We start from the raw sequence: 15,679 nt of genomic DNA on the forward strand, positions 1-15,679 counted from the left end.
AAAGAAAGATATTTCAACAAAATGAAATTATTTTCTCTATTTTCTCTTGCTGCTGGAAAGTCCTTGGTTACTGAAAATCCAGTCAGAACTAAATTGTTGTCATCTATCATACACACAGGTTCAGTGCAGACTACAGATGTGGCTTTAACAAATTCTGTAACCTCCTTCTTTCCCTCTTCATGTCTGGCTGTTAGTCTGGCTGCTGCTCTGATGTAAAGAAATCCATGCAGTGCTTGAAAACAGGCATGTTGGTACATGAGAGCTGCTGAAATTTACTGAAAATTGCTGAGTGAGAGACTGGGCACACAACTGCCCACCTCAGCTTAAATTTGTACCTTGGCTTGTATTCAGATACTTGTGATACAGATGTGTGGATGCAAGAAGAGGTCTTCTACCTATCTCCCAGCTTTCCTCCCACTGTGCCAGCTTTCCAGCTGGCCACAGGGAGCACAACATCCTTTAGTTTAGAAATATGCGATTCTAGTAAAATCTGTGGTACATGTGGGTGGTTCAGAGACTTTATAATCTGCACACCTACCCAAGAATTTATCAGCATTCTCAACTATGCATCAAGCTTTGTAAAAGTGTGCTTTGCTTTTGCACAGCAAATTCACAACTCATATGTTCCATTTATTTCTCGTCTGTGTGTCCTAAACATTTCCCTCCCATCTGAAAACCTGCAGGCTACAGCTCTGACTGCAACTCCAGAGCACAACCAGCTTGGTCAGTGCATCAGAAGACTTCAGTCAGAAACCACAGCTAAGTCCCCATGCTCTTTTCTGAAAGAAAAAGAAAACAAGCAAGAGAACTTCAACCAAAACAACGACCAAAACCAATTTAACTCAACTTTGCATTGGACTCCAAAGCAGCTTGTCCACAGTGACATGCCTTACAGCAGTAATTAATTTAAAATAGCCACACAAAGAAACACAATGTAAATAACTTGAATCTAGCCTATATTTGTGCAGTAGCTCACCCACACTTTGAGAGAAGGATCAGCTGAATAGGCAGGAAGATCTCTACTACTTCAGTGGATCTGGCTTTCAGTTGACCATAATCTACACCAATAGATTTAAAGGCCATAGCCACACCTTTGTTATCATCTTTCCCTGCAGATCAGCCTTCCTCTTCCCTTTTCACTTGGCAGTGTGTTTGAGACACAGTAACAAATAGTGTTAAACAAAAGACCATCTTCAAGAAATGATGATGAGCCTCTAACATCCTAACATTGTTTTACAAACATCACAGATATTTTAAAAAATAAAACCATCATTACAATTACAGAATAGAGTAATTCTGTGGTATTTACCATATTTTCCTGATGTCCTATTTTTCTATTGTTACAGAAATTATCATAAGAATTTTACAAAACAAGTTCCTTCACTGTCCCAGCTCCATCTACTTATTTTGCCTCATCCATTGCAAGCTCTTAAAGAGCCATTTGGGATTTTATTAATTGCTTCAGATAAGCAATGAGTTCATGTTTTTCCCTGTACATATTTTAAAATTTATTCAACATCTTAAGAAGGCTTAGCTACACAAACAGCTGTCTCTCAGCTAATATTTGCATTCCTTCTTCCACATGAGTCATTTCTTCTTTGTTCTAAACTAATCAGCATGGCTTAGTATGCCAATTTCCCTGAATGGACATGTCAGTCAGAAACCTGACCACTGTGCTTTTCAGCATAGCTAATACTTACTATTTAGTCTTCTGCTTTGTCTCATCAGCTAATTGGAATTAATAGCAGATTAAAGTCTATGATAACAACTTTCATTTGAGAATTTGTAAATCTATTGGAAACCACTATTTCTTAGCACATATCCAAGAGGTGAAACATAAAGATGACCGACAATAGTGCTATATAACAAAGCTGAACAAGACATTAAAAAAGGCAAAATTATATTGAAATTACAGGTAGTAAAAATGGATCATCATTAAGAATTAGAATCTGAACAATTAGAATTCATACAGTAAGTCAGACAGTCTTGAAAAAGTGTCAGCATGATTTTAACAGTAACCAGAATTCGTCTTCTTGATTCGATGCAAGCACAATGTTCTCCCAGAAACATGATTAGAAATTACTTCCTGGGTGTCCTGGATTCAGCTAGGGTAGAGTTAACATTTCAGTAGCTGTTAGAGGTGCTGTGTTTTGGATTTGGAATGAGAATGGCATTGGTAATATACTGAAGTTTTGGCTTTTGTTAACTTGTCTTTACCCCAACTCAAGGACTGTTTTTTCCCTTGTCGCATGCTTTTCCAGTGAGGAGGTTAACAAAAGAAACTGGGAGGGAGCACATCTGGGACAAGTGACCCAAACTGTCAAGAGGGATATTCCGAGAGATTACCATGGAATGTCACGCCCAGTATATAAACTGGGGGAGTTACCTAGTAGCAAAGTTGATCTGGGTTTGGGAAAAGAGGGCTGGCATCAGTCAGGAAGAGGTGAGTAATTGTATTGTGCATGACATTATTATTATTATTATTATTATTATTATTATTATTATTATTATTATTACTACTACTACTACAATAATTATAACCATTTAACATTATTACTGTATTTTAATTTTTTTAAAATATTTATTTTATTATTAGACTGTTCTTATCTCAACAAGTTTAACTTTGATTCTCCTCACCATTCCATCAGGGTGGGTGGGGAGGGTGGGGGTGTGGGTTAAATGATTGACTGCATGGTGCTTTATTTCCAGCTGGATTTAAACCAGACACTGGGTCATTGAGGCCAGTAGATACAGCAATTGGTACATCTCATCTCAGCTGATTCAAATTTCTTAGCTACTTAACACCAGTCCTGCTTCAAAGGTCTTCTACCCCAGAAGGCAGAAGTAAAGGCTTTGATACTGACTTCCACAGCATTCTCCTGGAAAAGCTGGTGGCCTGTGGCTTGGACAGGTGCGCTCTCTGCAGGTTACAAACTGGTTGGATGTCTGGGCCCAGAGAGTTGTGGTGAATGGAGCCACGTCCAATTACTACCTGGTCACTAGTGGGGTTATTAGGCCATGTCCTGTTTAATATATTTATTGATGATCTGAACAAGGAGATTGGCTGCCCCCTCAGTTTGCAAATGACATTAAGTTAGGCAGGAGTGTTGATCTGCTGGAGGGTAGGAAGGCTCTACAGACGGATCTGGACAGGCTGGATTGATGGGCTGAGGCCAGTTCTAAGAGGCTCAACACAGCTAAGTGACAAGTGTTACACTTGGGTCACAACAACTCCCAGGCAGTGGTACAGGCTGGGGGAAGAGTGACTGCAAAGCTGCCTGGAAGTAAAGGACCTGGGGGTGCTGGTTGACAACAGCAGAACATAATCTAGAGCATTCCTAGGTAGCCAAGCAGGCCAATGGCATCCTGGCCTGTATCAACAACAGTGTGGCCAGCAGGACCAGGGCTGTGATTGTCCCTCTCTATTGGGCTCTGGTGAGGCTTAATCTCAAGTCCTGTTGTCAGTTCTGGGTCCCTCACTTAAAGTTAGATATTGATATGCTGGAGTGAGTCCAGATAAGAGCAGCAATGGTGAATGGTCTGGAGGGTAAATCCTCTAGGAGCAGGTGAGGGAGCTGGGTTTGTTTAGCCTGGAGAAAAAGAGGCTCAGCAGTGGTCTTATTGCTCTCTACAACTAACTGCAAGGAGGTTGTGGCAAGTGGGGCATAGCCTCAAGATGCAGCAGGTTGGACACGAGGAAGAACTTCTTCAGGAAAAGCAAGTTAAGCATTGGAATGCTTGTAGGTAGGTGGTAGAGTCACCATCCCTGAAGGTGTTCTAGAAACAAGTGTACTTGGCACTTAGTGCTACAGTCTAGTTGACAAGGTGATCAGTCAGAGGTTGGAGTTCAATCTTTGAGGTTTTTTCCAACCTAAACAATCCTGTCATTCTATTCTAAGATTCTATACCTCAGTTGCAATTCTACACAAAACCATGAGCTTGCTATCCACAATTAATATTTCTTCTTCCCATATTTCAATACAAACACACAAAACTCATGAGTAGCAGAAATTCTAAGAGATTCTGAAAATGCCTGCTTATGCCTTCAACAGGAATTTAATTTTGTATTAAAAATTGTCCAAGAGAAGATGCAGATCAGAATCACATGTCACCTGACACACATGCATCTAAGTACCTTAGAAGAACTTCAGTAAAAGGAAACATGGTAAAGCTATAAGCAGTGCTAACTGATACAGAGATGGGAGAGATCAACAGCTTCTTATCTCCATCTTTGCTAATTCTGGAAAATAGGAGAAGATAATAAAATTGAACAAAGGTAAATGTAAAAACTGAAGAAAGCAAAGCTGATTTTTTTACTTGTAAGGCCTAAATAAAGGGGGAAATGTGACCCTCTGCGGGGACAGAAAGCTTACAACAGACAGGCTCAAAATTATTTTCCTGCTGCAATGACTTGCAGTCATCAAGCCTCTCACTTACAACAGGGACACAAGCTTTCCCAACAGCTGCCTCTCTTTGCAGGTCCAGTGCAGAGCAGGAAAGGACAGCTAGCGAAAACATTAGGGCAAGACATGATGTGGATAAGCAGTCCTGGAAAGAAAAGAGAACACAGAACACCAAACTCTGGTCTTTTCCTCTTTATGCCCTATCATGCAATATTGTAGACATACCAAATTTGACCTACAGGATTTCATGCCCCTACACTGCAGGATTCATACAGCTTCCATGGTCTTGGGTGTTGGACTAGCTAGATACTGAATTCACCCTGGCAACATTCCTGTTCCTTTTTTTGTCTGAGTGAAAAGTGCATTTTCTTTTAAATTAAGATTGTGCCAAGTATAAATAGCTTTCACTCAATAATAGTCAAACACACACAAAAAATGGGTAGAACACAATGTTCTCTTTTAAAATTCATTACCAGGCCTCTAGTGCACCGAATTTAAATCAATGTGTACAAAATTGGCAATAACAAATCAAACCAGCAAATGCAGGGAAAAAGGGTAGAAAGAATGCATTTTGTAAAGCAACATCAAAGCAAATATTTTTGCAACTTCTGAACTAAAACATACTAGAAAGCTGTATCATGTAGTCTAAACAACCCCTGGTAATTTATCTTGTGCTTACCCACAATCAGATTCATGCCCCTATCACAGCAAGTAATTCCTAGAAGGGAGGAAGCAGGAGGTGTTTCATTCCTTCATTCAGCTCTGAAGTACTCCCCAGGTCTAAATCCTTCTTTCCTTCCCCCTTCAAAAACTAAAGTATCTGCCCTCAGACCCACTATATAATGTCAGGAACTGCATTGTTTTTCATTATTGAGAGAGTATCTAAGAATGTAAAAGGCCAAAGCAAGGATAATTACACCAGTGCAGTGTGCTGAGCAGTCGCTGATATCTCCATAATTTACTAAACCACAGAAGGGAGCAATATGATGTGCAGATATTACTATGGCTATTATGTGACTGTAACAAGAGACATTCCAAAAGCAAGTGGCTGGGAAATACCAGATTCTTATTGAACCCATTAACAAATAAATGGCTTGTGTAATGGTCTCCTTGTTGTTGCTGAAATAAAATCACTCCAGTTCCCATCTGTCATACTTTTTATTTCTTCATATCGACTCTGTGCTGTATTGCAAGTCTGCTAATTAAACCATTCTAAATCTACACTTAGAGGTCATACAGTATCAGATGCCCAGTAAGGTTAAATTTGACCCAAGTGTTTTCTTTGAAACAACATGTACAAAGAAATTAGGGCAACAGGGAGAAGCCCAAAATTGGTGCAACGGATCTGCACAGTGAAGACTAGGCTGTGGCCAGTAATACTTAGGGATGGCTCAGCAGCTCCATAATTAGTGCTGTTTAGGTAGAGTCCATGCGAGGGCAAGAAATGGACAACAATTTAACAGAACCTGCAAATGGTAGCATTAACCCTGGTTTTTGTTCTGTCCTACTCTGCTTTAAATCTGCAGAACTGCACATTTATACTAACTCAATAGAAAAAAGCCTGATGGATGGACACTTACGGAATTATTTTTCTTAATAAAGAGAAGAGCAGCACTGATCACTGGCCACCTGCTGCCCCACATCCCACATGCACCGTGCAAGAGGCTCTTCCCCTTCTCTCCTAGATATGCGCTTCTTGAAGATCTGTGTGAAATATGCAGGTGGATTTGGGCAGAAAAAACACAGAGAAGTATTTTGGGAGCATTTGTCGCATAAAGTTTTTTCCCATTCTGATTTTCGATGCCAAGACTAATTTTAGGTCTTTGTGTTTGCAGTTCCATTAAGATGATCAAATAACCTGTCTTTCATATGGACAAATCAGGAAACTATGAAGGCTGCTAAGTTAAATAACATTTAAATATGCAAACAGCTGTGTACTGGAAAGCAGAGACATTCCTCCTGGGGTGGAACAATAAAAACACACATATCAGCATACTGAGAGTTATGGGCTGCTGCTCAGGAAATCAGTGTTCACAAAGAAAATTGTTTGTACCTCCCCTACTCAATTTGTGCTTGTTAGATAATAAATTATGAGCACTCGCCTCTCAAAAAGGGTGTAAATCTATTAATGAATGATAATAGGAGTTTCAACCACACCAAGCTGAAAAGTCAATACCAAGATAGAGAAAAAAGCCACCAGGAGCACGGACCTGGATTTCTTATTTAGCCACTGACACATCTGATATTTGTCATAATGAAAATGCAAGTGACCCTATTTGCCAATTGTATTCTGTTTTGAAAGAAAATCAGTAAACATTTCCAGTAAAGTCCATGGGGTTTCAGCACATGCTCCACACCTTTACTAAATCAGAGCTGTAAAAGCAAGTATTATTACACTGCACTCAGAAGAGACCTTCATTACAAATGAGTTTTCTTAATATTGAAAGAAAATCTCAACCATCCCTACTTAAAATGAGAGTAGGGAAACTAAAAGGAAGAAAAAGGTTATTATTTATAACACAGTGACTATGGTTATGCTGCAGTTGGAGGACCAATTACATCCTGGTTACGCACTCCAACTCCACTAATTCATATAAATGAAGTGCTCACTACATGACAGGGTAATTGCAGTGTAAATACAATAGACTTTATATAACTAGATACTGAAAAAGAGCCTGTGTTACTGAGGTGGCAATAAGAATTAATTTGGACGTGTCATTAACCTTCAAATTCTTTGAATCAGTGATAATTAGGATATAGAAAAGCATAACTAAAAATGTAATTACACTGAACTACGGGCTCAATTGTGCAAGTATTAAGAGGCCGCTCATGGGAGTAACTGTGCTTGAACATGAACTGAGTATGACCAAATCAGGCTGTAAAACACTACTGTGGGTTTATAAAGAAACAACATGGAAGTGAAAAAAAAAAAATTAATTACATTTTTCAGATGTAAGAAGCATGGTGATGGTTGTTCTGATATCAAAAATCATTCCTTTATATTATGTAGCTAGTGGGGTCAAATTCTGCCAGGAAAGCCCCTCTTCCCTCTGAATGTATGTTACCTGTAGCCACTGAAGTGGCTGGTCTATCCCTCCTCTAGAACATTTCAAATGAAGTATACAATGAGTGCAGACACAACTCTGTAACATGAAAGTGCTAGTGTTGCCTATATACATCCAATCTTTGTATTTCCCCTTCTCATTTTGGCTTTGGTATTTTTTCATTCTTGAATGCCTTCCCTTTGCAGGTAAAAGTGGGAGACACATATGGAACACTGGTGGTACTAACAATACTGCTTCTTGCCTTGTATTGGAAGGCAGCTGCAACTGGGGGAGCTCTGGCTATTTCTCAGCTCAAGATAAGGAAAGGAGATTCTCTTGCTCACTTTTAACAAATAGTCATACCTGTAGCTTCCAGAGAAGTGCTGCTTCCCTCCCTGGAAACGCTGAGCCTTTCAAGGTACACCGCTTACACTTGTTCTTGCATTCTTTGCTGTGATTAATTGCAGCAGCCTCATGTTATGTTTTCCGTAAAAATTTTTTTAACCTCAATTGCTAAACAGTGCAGAAGCCACTAGAAGTTTCTGTTCCCTCTTTATTTACTGTCTGTTGAAGTGTAATTATACCTACACCTTCCAAATCATTGCTATGGAACAAATGTATGTTCCATAGCAATGTCCTAGAAACATGGACAGTTTTAAAACTCACTTATCACAGAATCAGACATGAAGTGAAAAAGAAGACACGGGTGAGATTTTAAAAACCAGCCTTCTAATAGAATGAGAGATACAGCTGCTTGTATGTGCACACTCATCAAATCCCATCTTGCAACACATGTATGGAAATGAAGCAGAATCCATTACCAAACACTCCTTGTCAGCCCACGCTCTGACGTGACAGCACGTAATGCAAATATTTACAGCAGGAAGTCCTCAGGAATGATCAGTCACCACCAAATAGCAGCAGCTTATCAAGCAGTAATTCCTGCTGTGGAAACCCAGCTGAGGCAGCACTTCCACACAAACACAACAAAGAGAAGGTCTCTTTCAATAATCAGCTCCAATTTACACAGCTTTTCCCACAATGCCAAGTGTATCTGATGAGTCCCACCACGATCTGTGAGACAGAAACAGCAGCATGAAAGCTCCAGAGGTTCAATCAGCTGAGGTTCTTTGCATCTAATACATAGTGAGTGAATGCTCCCAATTTAGTGAAGACATTTGTCCTGAGGCTAGAGCATTGATTCTCCACTTAATGCCTTTTAATTGTGATGTATCCAATTTATCTTTTCAGGCTATAAACTCTTAGGCAAAAAGATTCTTCTTTCTTCTGCATGCTCTTCTCATGCCAGCTTTATTTTACTGCAAGAAAATCTTGTTCAGGTTGAATAATTTTTATATTAAGAATATAACACCTCCCTACTGCTAGAATTAATTGCTGTAACCTGTATTCCTTTTTACAACAATGTCTGATATAAAGTTGAATCAGTGATGACAATATTATGGATAAATGAAGAGAAACAAATATAGGAACATTCCAGATGTTGCAAAAATGCTCTTTTCTACTGAGAAAACCATTTGCTCATCCATACCAATGTTTATGCTTTAGTAGTATAAATGCCTATGCACAAGCAACACTGCTTTCCACTAGTTCAGAAAAAAAGGAGCAGGCAGGATATTCCTTTTCTTTGTTCCCAGAATTGCAGGTGCTCTTTTTTACTGTCATTACCCCCAGGCCTATCTGCTGCCCTAAATTCACATTTAAGCTTCTGCCATGTATGAATTCGCCAAAGTGCACAGTCCTTCATTCTCAGATATTGAAGCCTGATGATTCACAGGCTATAAAATGTGACAGGACTTTACACCAACAAACGAACTGCAGGGCATCCTAATCAGCAGGCCAGGCAGCTCTAATAACTGGGTTACAGCATAAGAGATAAACTCAAATGGAGCAGAACATTCACAAGACAAGAAATGTGAGATGCTACTCAGCCTAAAGCACCACTGGTGCTACACAAAGGCATCCAACTTACACAGCAGCTTTTTTTTTCCCCTTTGGAGGCAGGATTCCTTTCAACTGCCAGTTAAAGATGGTCTCAGCAGCGTGTGAACAAGAATGGCAACTGCTTACAGCCCCCAGCATGACTACTTCCAGCTTCTTTTCTCTTTCCAATTGCAGCAAACTTCAGTCAGACAGACAAGGGAGGGTTCTTTTTTTGTTGCTGCTGTTTTAGATTGTGGTGTTAGGATACTGCTGGTTATCAGTGTTTTCAGACTCGTTGACAGGACACACACCAAGCAGCCAATATGCCAGCTGCTGCCCCTGATGCAGAAGCTGCCATGTGCTCGGAGGCTTGGACAGAACCTGCTTGGGTGGCTCTGGCATCAGCTGCAGATGAGTTAGTGCTAGCAGTAAAAACACTGTCCCCAGAAGGTCACCTGTCCTCAAATGCTGCTTCTCAAAGGACACCTGCTCTGGATCTTTTTCCTAAGCTGTGCCAAACAAAAACATTTGCTTATGTAAAAAACACAAAGCCTCCTTCCCTCTGTCCCTCTACGGACAGCCTAAGAGTCAGTGAATTTATGACACTATCACTACAATGGCAAAACTTTCTTTGATTTCAAAATACTTCAACCTTGACACCCATAGTAAGAACCCTAATGAGATTTCCCTGTAAAGCTATTTTTTCTGACACACTTAGGTCCATCAGCCACTGCTTAATCTCCTACTGGCTGCAATAGAGGGTCAATTTCTAAGCACAGACCACAGGATGGCTTCTTTCAGAAAGGATACGCAGGAAGCTGTCCCAGGATCTGAAAAAAGCTTCCTCTGAGGGGCAGAGGCCCTCTCTGCACCGAGGCCACAGCAGTCAGAAGACCACAGCTTTTGTTGGTACTGTAAGAAATGCCATGCCTAACCTCTGGGGCAGTGCTCTGAACCCCTGGAGCAGTGAAGACAACTGAGGAATTTGATACATTCCCCTCCATCAAGAAGGGCCCTGCATCTAAAGTCTCACTAAGGTAAGAAGTGTCAGGGACCTCAGATAGCTACATGCATGGTGTTAGAGTGTCATCACCCTCAACTGATTGCACAAAATAGTAAAATCACAGTCAAAGGTGAGTGCAGTTCTAGAGATCATTTCTGCACTTTGCATGGTAATAGCCAACTCCCTGCAGTGGCTAGTGCACACAAAAAACAAGAAAAGAGTAGGGCTGGGCAGATCCCTTGTTATCTCCTTCGCCACCTTTCAGTGGGAGTAACACCATTTGCCAATGTTACAGGATGCTATAAAACATTCCAATACTTCAGTAATAAAGGTTGGACATGTACAGCAGAGAGGCAGATGGAGAAAGCCATCTGATAGTGTCAGCTGGGAATGGAATTTGGAGGATGACACTTAGCTGAAAGCCTTCACACAGGCAAGAGTCAGCCCAGTATTTTTTTCCCAACTCTGAAGGAGTTTTCAAATCTATAGCACTTTTTCCTCCTCTTTGCACTCATAAAGAAGGCTCTGTCCAAGTTCATACTGCATAACCTTTACTAATTTCATACATACTGCTGATACTTAATAACAAAGAGAAACCCTTCCATACTAGACCTGAAAAATTTGTGCAGTTGGCTCCAACTCAGGCCTAAGACGTGGACAGGAATAATGCAAAAACAAATTCTAATCTCTCAGCATAATGGTATTTATTGCCTGGGTTGGCTGCTTACCTTTCAGAGAAGACAGGGACTAAATCAATGGCAGACATTATCCCAGTAAATTACAGCAACTGGGAAATCAGTACCAAGTCCTTGGGCAACAAGACGTGACTCAATACAGGCTAAAAAGAACTTTTCAGCATCCCTCACAATGAAGATATCCAAAGCCACATCCTAATGTTCTTCTGAAGACAGCTAAAAGAAACTCTCCAGGCTCTAAAACTGATGAATGGCTTCACCATGAGCACATCAGAAAGGTGCAACGAGACAAGAATGCCTTTTAGTCTTAAAGGATGTGCCAGCAGCCCCGACCCAGCATCTACTTTGCAGCTATATTGTGTATCAAAAGAAGGCAAAAAGAAACCATCAAAAGTCTTTTCATGGCTCAAGGGTGAAAAAATGAATCCTTTCTGGCTCTGGTGGAATCAGATACAGCCAACACACAGCATGAGAGACTTTTCAGCCTTTCTAGAAATATTAACTTTGGACTAGGAAAAAAACCATTCAAAAACCTACACCAAAAAAGCAACAAGAGAAACAAAAACAAACAACACTAAAAAAAGGGCTAAAAAATTAAGTGATGTCCACTGAAACTGGCATACACCCACAGGTAAGACCATTCTCTCCTGAACCCATCTTCCAGACTAAACAATATCCGAACTAGTCTTTTCTTATGCTGGTTGGAATACAACTTCTCAGCTCATGCAGGTCTCTGCCAAGCCTGGCATGCAGTAAAACACTGTCAGCAAGGCCAGACAAGCTTTGGAGGTCATCAAGTCTTTTTGTGGACTTCTCAAAGATGTTTCACTCTCAGGGTGATAAAATTTTCCAATACCAGACAAGATATATAGCTTTTTAGAGCTACCTAAGCCACAGAGCTTTAATAGGCTCTAGCAAATCAAAATTGCTCTCAGAAGCCTCAATTTGTCACAAATGATGTTCAGATCCCAACTTCTTACTACTGATGGGGGCATGTCACAGTTTGCTTGTTCCTGGAACTCAGAGGCACTGCTGTAAAAATGCTCATTTTGAAAAAATCACTTTAAGAGAGGAAAATCTTTTCCCTTTCTGGACACTTATTTTATTTACTGTCCAAGGATCCCAAATCCTCTACAAGTATTACCCAAATCTCACAGCACCCAGAAGAGAGAACTTTACAGAACAGCATAAAGCTAGGATGTGGGACTTGCCCCAGATCAGAGAGATTATCAGTGACAGATTCAGAGCTGAATCTACATTCTCTTGGCACACAAACCCACATCTTCATGGAAAGACTACCCATTTCTCTGTACCACAATACAACGAAGACCAAATATGTTCAGTTTTGACATAAAGATATATAAAGGAGGCAGGGAAAGCAGGGTATAGCACAGTGACAATAGCACGTACATGGAAAAAAAAATAAACATAACTTACAGGAGCTGCGTTGTTTTTCACTGTCACACTTGGAGTTGTGGCTCGTAGTGCCCCACTCACGCCATGGTAATACTTGAAGCAGATCTTTGTTTCAGCTAAAAAAAAAACCCAAAAGGGATATTTAGGATTAAAAAAATTGCCAGGGGTAATCTGCATGATCAGCTACAGCTCACAGGCACAGGGCTGGCAAATAGCTAAATTGTAAATTGTTCATTCTGGATGGATAACACAACAGGATACCTCCTGCCTCTGATCTTTCCCTTTGTCAGGGTGAAATTTGGAGTTTGGTTCATGGATTTAAAACAGTTAAAATCCAAAACTCCTCTGAGCAGAAGTTACCACAGACAGACCTTAGAGCACCTGTTCAGCATCCATTAGGAAGAAAAAAAGTAGGGGCATATAAATCTTCCCTGTTCAGACATACCAAGCACTAATGTGCAGAGAAATTTAGGAGCTTCCTTAGGACATGATTGCATAGCTGCTCACTGACAGGTTTTACTGTGCCAATTTGTTCTGGCCTTGGCCAGGGCAAGGACGTAGATCTCCACAGATTAACTGCTCTGACAGTTACTACATTAAAGCATTTTCAGGAACAGCAGAGTACCACCAGACCCTGCTTTAGTGTATTTCCACTGACTTCTAAAAATCTAAATTAGGTGAGGAACACAGGAAAGGTCATGATTTTTGACACTCATAGTGCTGCTTTTGGCCACATGCATTGGCATTTAAATAAATAATATTGAGGGAAACTCATCTCAATAACTGTATCAAGGCACAGAAGTGAAAACAGCCTCTTGTTAATCAGCCCCTCACAACCCACTTTCTTGTCTGCTACAAGAAGGAAAGTCAGCTCCAGCCAGCTTCCGTGTTGGTCTGTGACTACAAACAGATGCAAAGTGCTGCTATTTGCCTACCTGCCCAGAACTGGTGATGCTGGAGCTCATCCTGGCCTACCTGCTGGCATGCAAGAATTTTCTTCCACAATAAACTAGATGTGACCTAGCCTGGTATGTGCAGGTAGAGACCCAGCAATTATGCAGCGTTACATGTTTAACAGGTATGTTTGTGGGATCTGAAAAATGTCTGTTTAGATAAAAGCAGCTTTCACATCTTCTAGTTTTAACTAGAAGATGTGAAAGCTGCTTTTAACAAGAAGCTAGTTTTAACTGGATAATGACATGGAAATGTTCATCGGTTCCAAGATTTTCCTTAAGACCTTGCTTTGCAGCTGGTGCTGCAGCTCAGGGAAAACACCAGCCTTTGCAGGCAGAGCCACAAAAATGCTCACTGTAACTACAGTGCCTGTATGTGAAAACAATAAATAAATACCATTTATGTATTTTAACATACAAATTGCATTGCAGTTTTAATACCAGTAACAAAATTACTCAAATTACTGCAGCTGTGACAAAAAATATTAGGAGCTGAGACTGCAAACACAGATTATGGTGCTGTGATCTACTGTTTATAAATCCAAGAAACAACGATGTAGCAGTCCAGGTAGAAGCAAAACCTGGGATATCAAAAGTGGTGGAGACCCTCAAAACTGCAGGCCTGAATTGCTTACTCTGATACCTACACAGGAACATGGGTGTCAAGAGAAATTCTGATATTTTTTGAAAGACAAAATAATTTTAGAAGTGTAAAGCCTTCCCAACTTTCAGCTGTCACTTAGGAAATGAAAAGCAAAGAGGTGATGTTCCCAAGTATTTTGAGCACTATTCAGTTTCAGGTGGCTTCCCAGTCCTCTAACCTGAGGGGTGCTGCAGGAATGCACAGTCCATCAATGAGAAGCACAGTGCCAGCACACTTAATCTCTGAAAACCATATTTTCCATCCCCACAGCCTTTTCTTCACCAGACGACCAGGTGCACATTTAGCTCATACAGTGAAAATACAGCCTCTTCTACTATATCCACAATGTGTACATGTGTCCCATTTACTTCACAGCATTTCACAAGAATTGGAACAAAATACAGAGTCCTTCAGCACTTCCAAGAGGGGCTGTGGGGCCCATCCTGGGGCTGAATTCATAACTATATCCCCAAATGAAATTCTGCAACTTTAAGAGATTTCCTTGAGGTGTCAGTACAGCTGAGCAAGCGACCCTGCTGTTGCACCTGGGAGCAGCAGTTGTTTCTTTTTGGCAGCAAAAAAAGCTGGATGAGCCCGTGGGACAGAAAAACTGCAAGTCCAGATTGTATTTTCACGTTGTAATTTTCTCTACAGGACTTTTAACAGCTCAGCAGCTAACTCATTTACTTGCTGAGAGGACAGCAAAAGCTGAGGATATCACAATAGCTAAAATATGCAGTTCTCACCAATTATTCAAATCTTAATTTTCTTCTCCTCTGGAGATTTTTAGCTGCAGTTTGCATGGAACATTGAGAACTAGAATAAAGAGAAGCCTTTAAAAAATATTAACTTTTGTAGTTAATAAAATATAACTTCAGGTATTAGCTTGTATGACAGTGTTCAGACCCCACAGCAGGAAATCTTGCCATAGGTTGACAAGTAGGAAATCAGTTACCACGAGCATTGGGAGAATTTTAAAAGAATCCACTTAATTAAACTAAAAATATTAGAGAGAACAGAAAGAGAGAATATATCCATATGTAGTTAATCTGGATATTTGTACCATTTTCAAGGACAAAGGATAACTAAGATGACTGAATATGTATTTGGAAAGAACCATGCAGTTTTTACAGGATGCTCTCCATTTTACATATGCCCACATACAGGTGGAAACCACAAGAAAGCAGCTCAAGAGAGATGCAAGTGTCACACCCAATCCAGAACAGTGGCACAGCTGGAGACATTCATCAAGCAGTGGTAGAGGTAGTGAATAATGAACGTCAAAGATTTCATTCAGAGAATAGATCTGAGGGAAAATGTCTTATGGAGGCCTTCATAGGTTGAGAAATTGCTCTAGAAGCATCAGGGGAACAACATTTTTGTTTTTCTCGATTCCTCTCTGCCCTTTTTGCTTATATTGCTTTCAGATTGAAATATTATGGAAATATCTATTTTCAATGGAGAGATGAAACTTTAGCAAGTATAAAGCTTGCAAAAAGCTTGCAAAATTATATACAATTTCTTTATGTGTAAAAATGACATTAGGATTCTATTTGGCCATTTTTTGGCCATGAACCATTC

General features: G+C 40.3%; 1 protein-coding gene across 12 annotated transcripts in view; it reads right to left on the reverse strand.

The window, feature by feature from the left end:
* The window catches only part of HECW1 (HECT, C2 and WW domain containing E3 ubiquitin protein ligase 1), a 250,824-nt gene that overhangs the window by 108,734 nt on the left and 126,411 nt on the right, over nt 1-15,679 (reverse strand). For all 12 annotated transcript variants that reach the window (XM_041714544.2, XM_041714543.2, XM_041714540.2 and 9 more), the window contains one exon: nt 12,524-12,618. In XM_041714544.2, the coding sequence (XP_041570478.2) occupies nt 12,524-12,618 (95 nt within the window). The remainder of the gene's footprint in view (nt 1-12,523; nt 12,619-15,679) is intronic.

The sequence above is a fragment of the Taeniopygia guttata genome, chromosome 2 (genome assembly GCF_048771995.1).
Source record: "Taeniopygia guttata chromosome 2, bTaeGut7.mat, whole genome shotgun sequence".
In the NCBI taxonomy this organism is placed as follows: Eukaryota; Metazoa; Chordata; class Aves; order Passeriformes; family Estrildidae; genus Taeniopygia; species Taeniopygia guttata.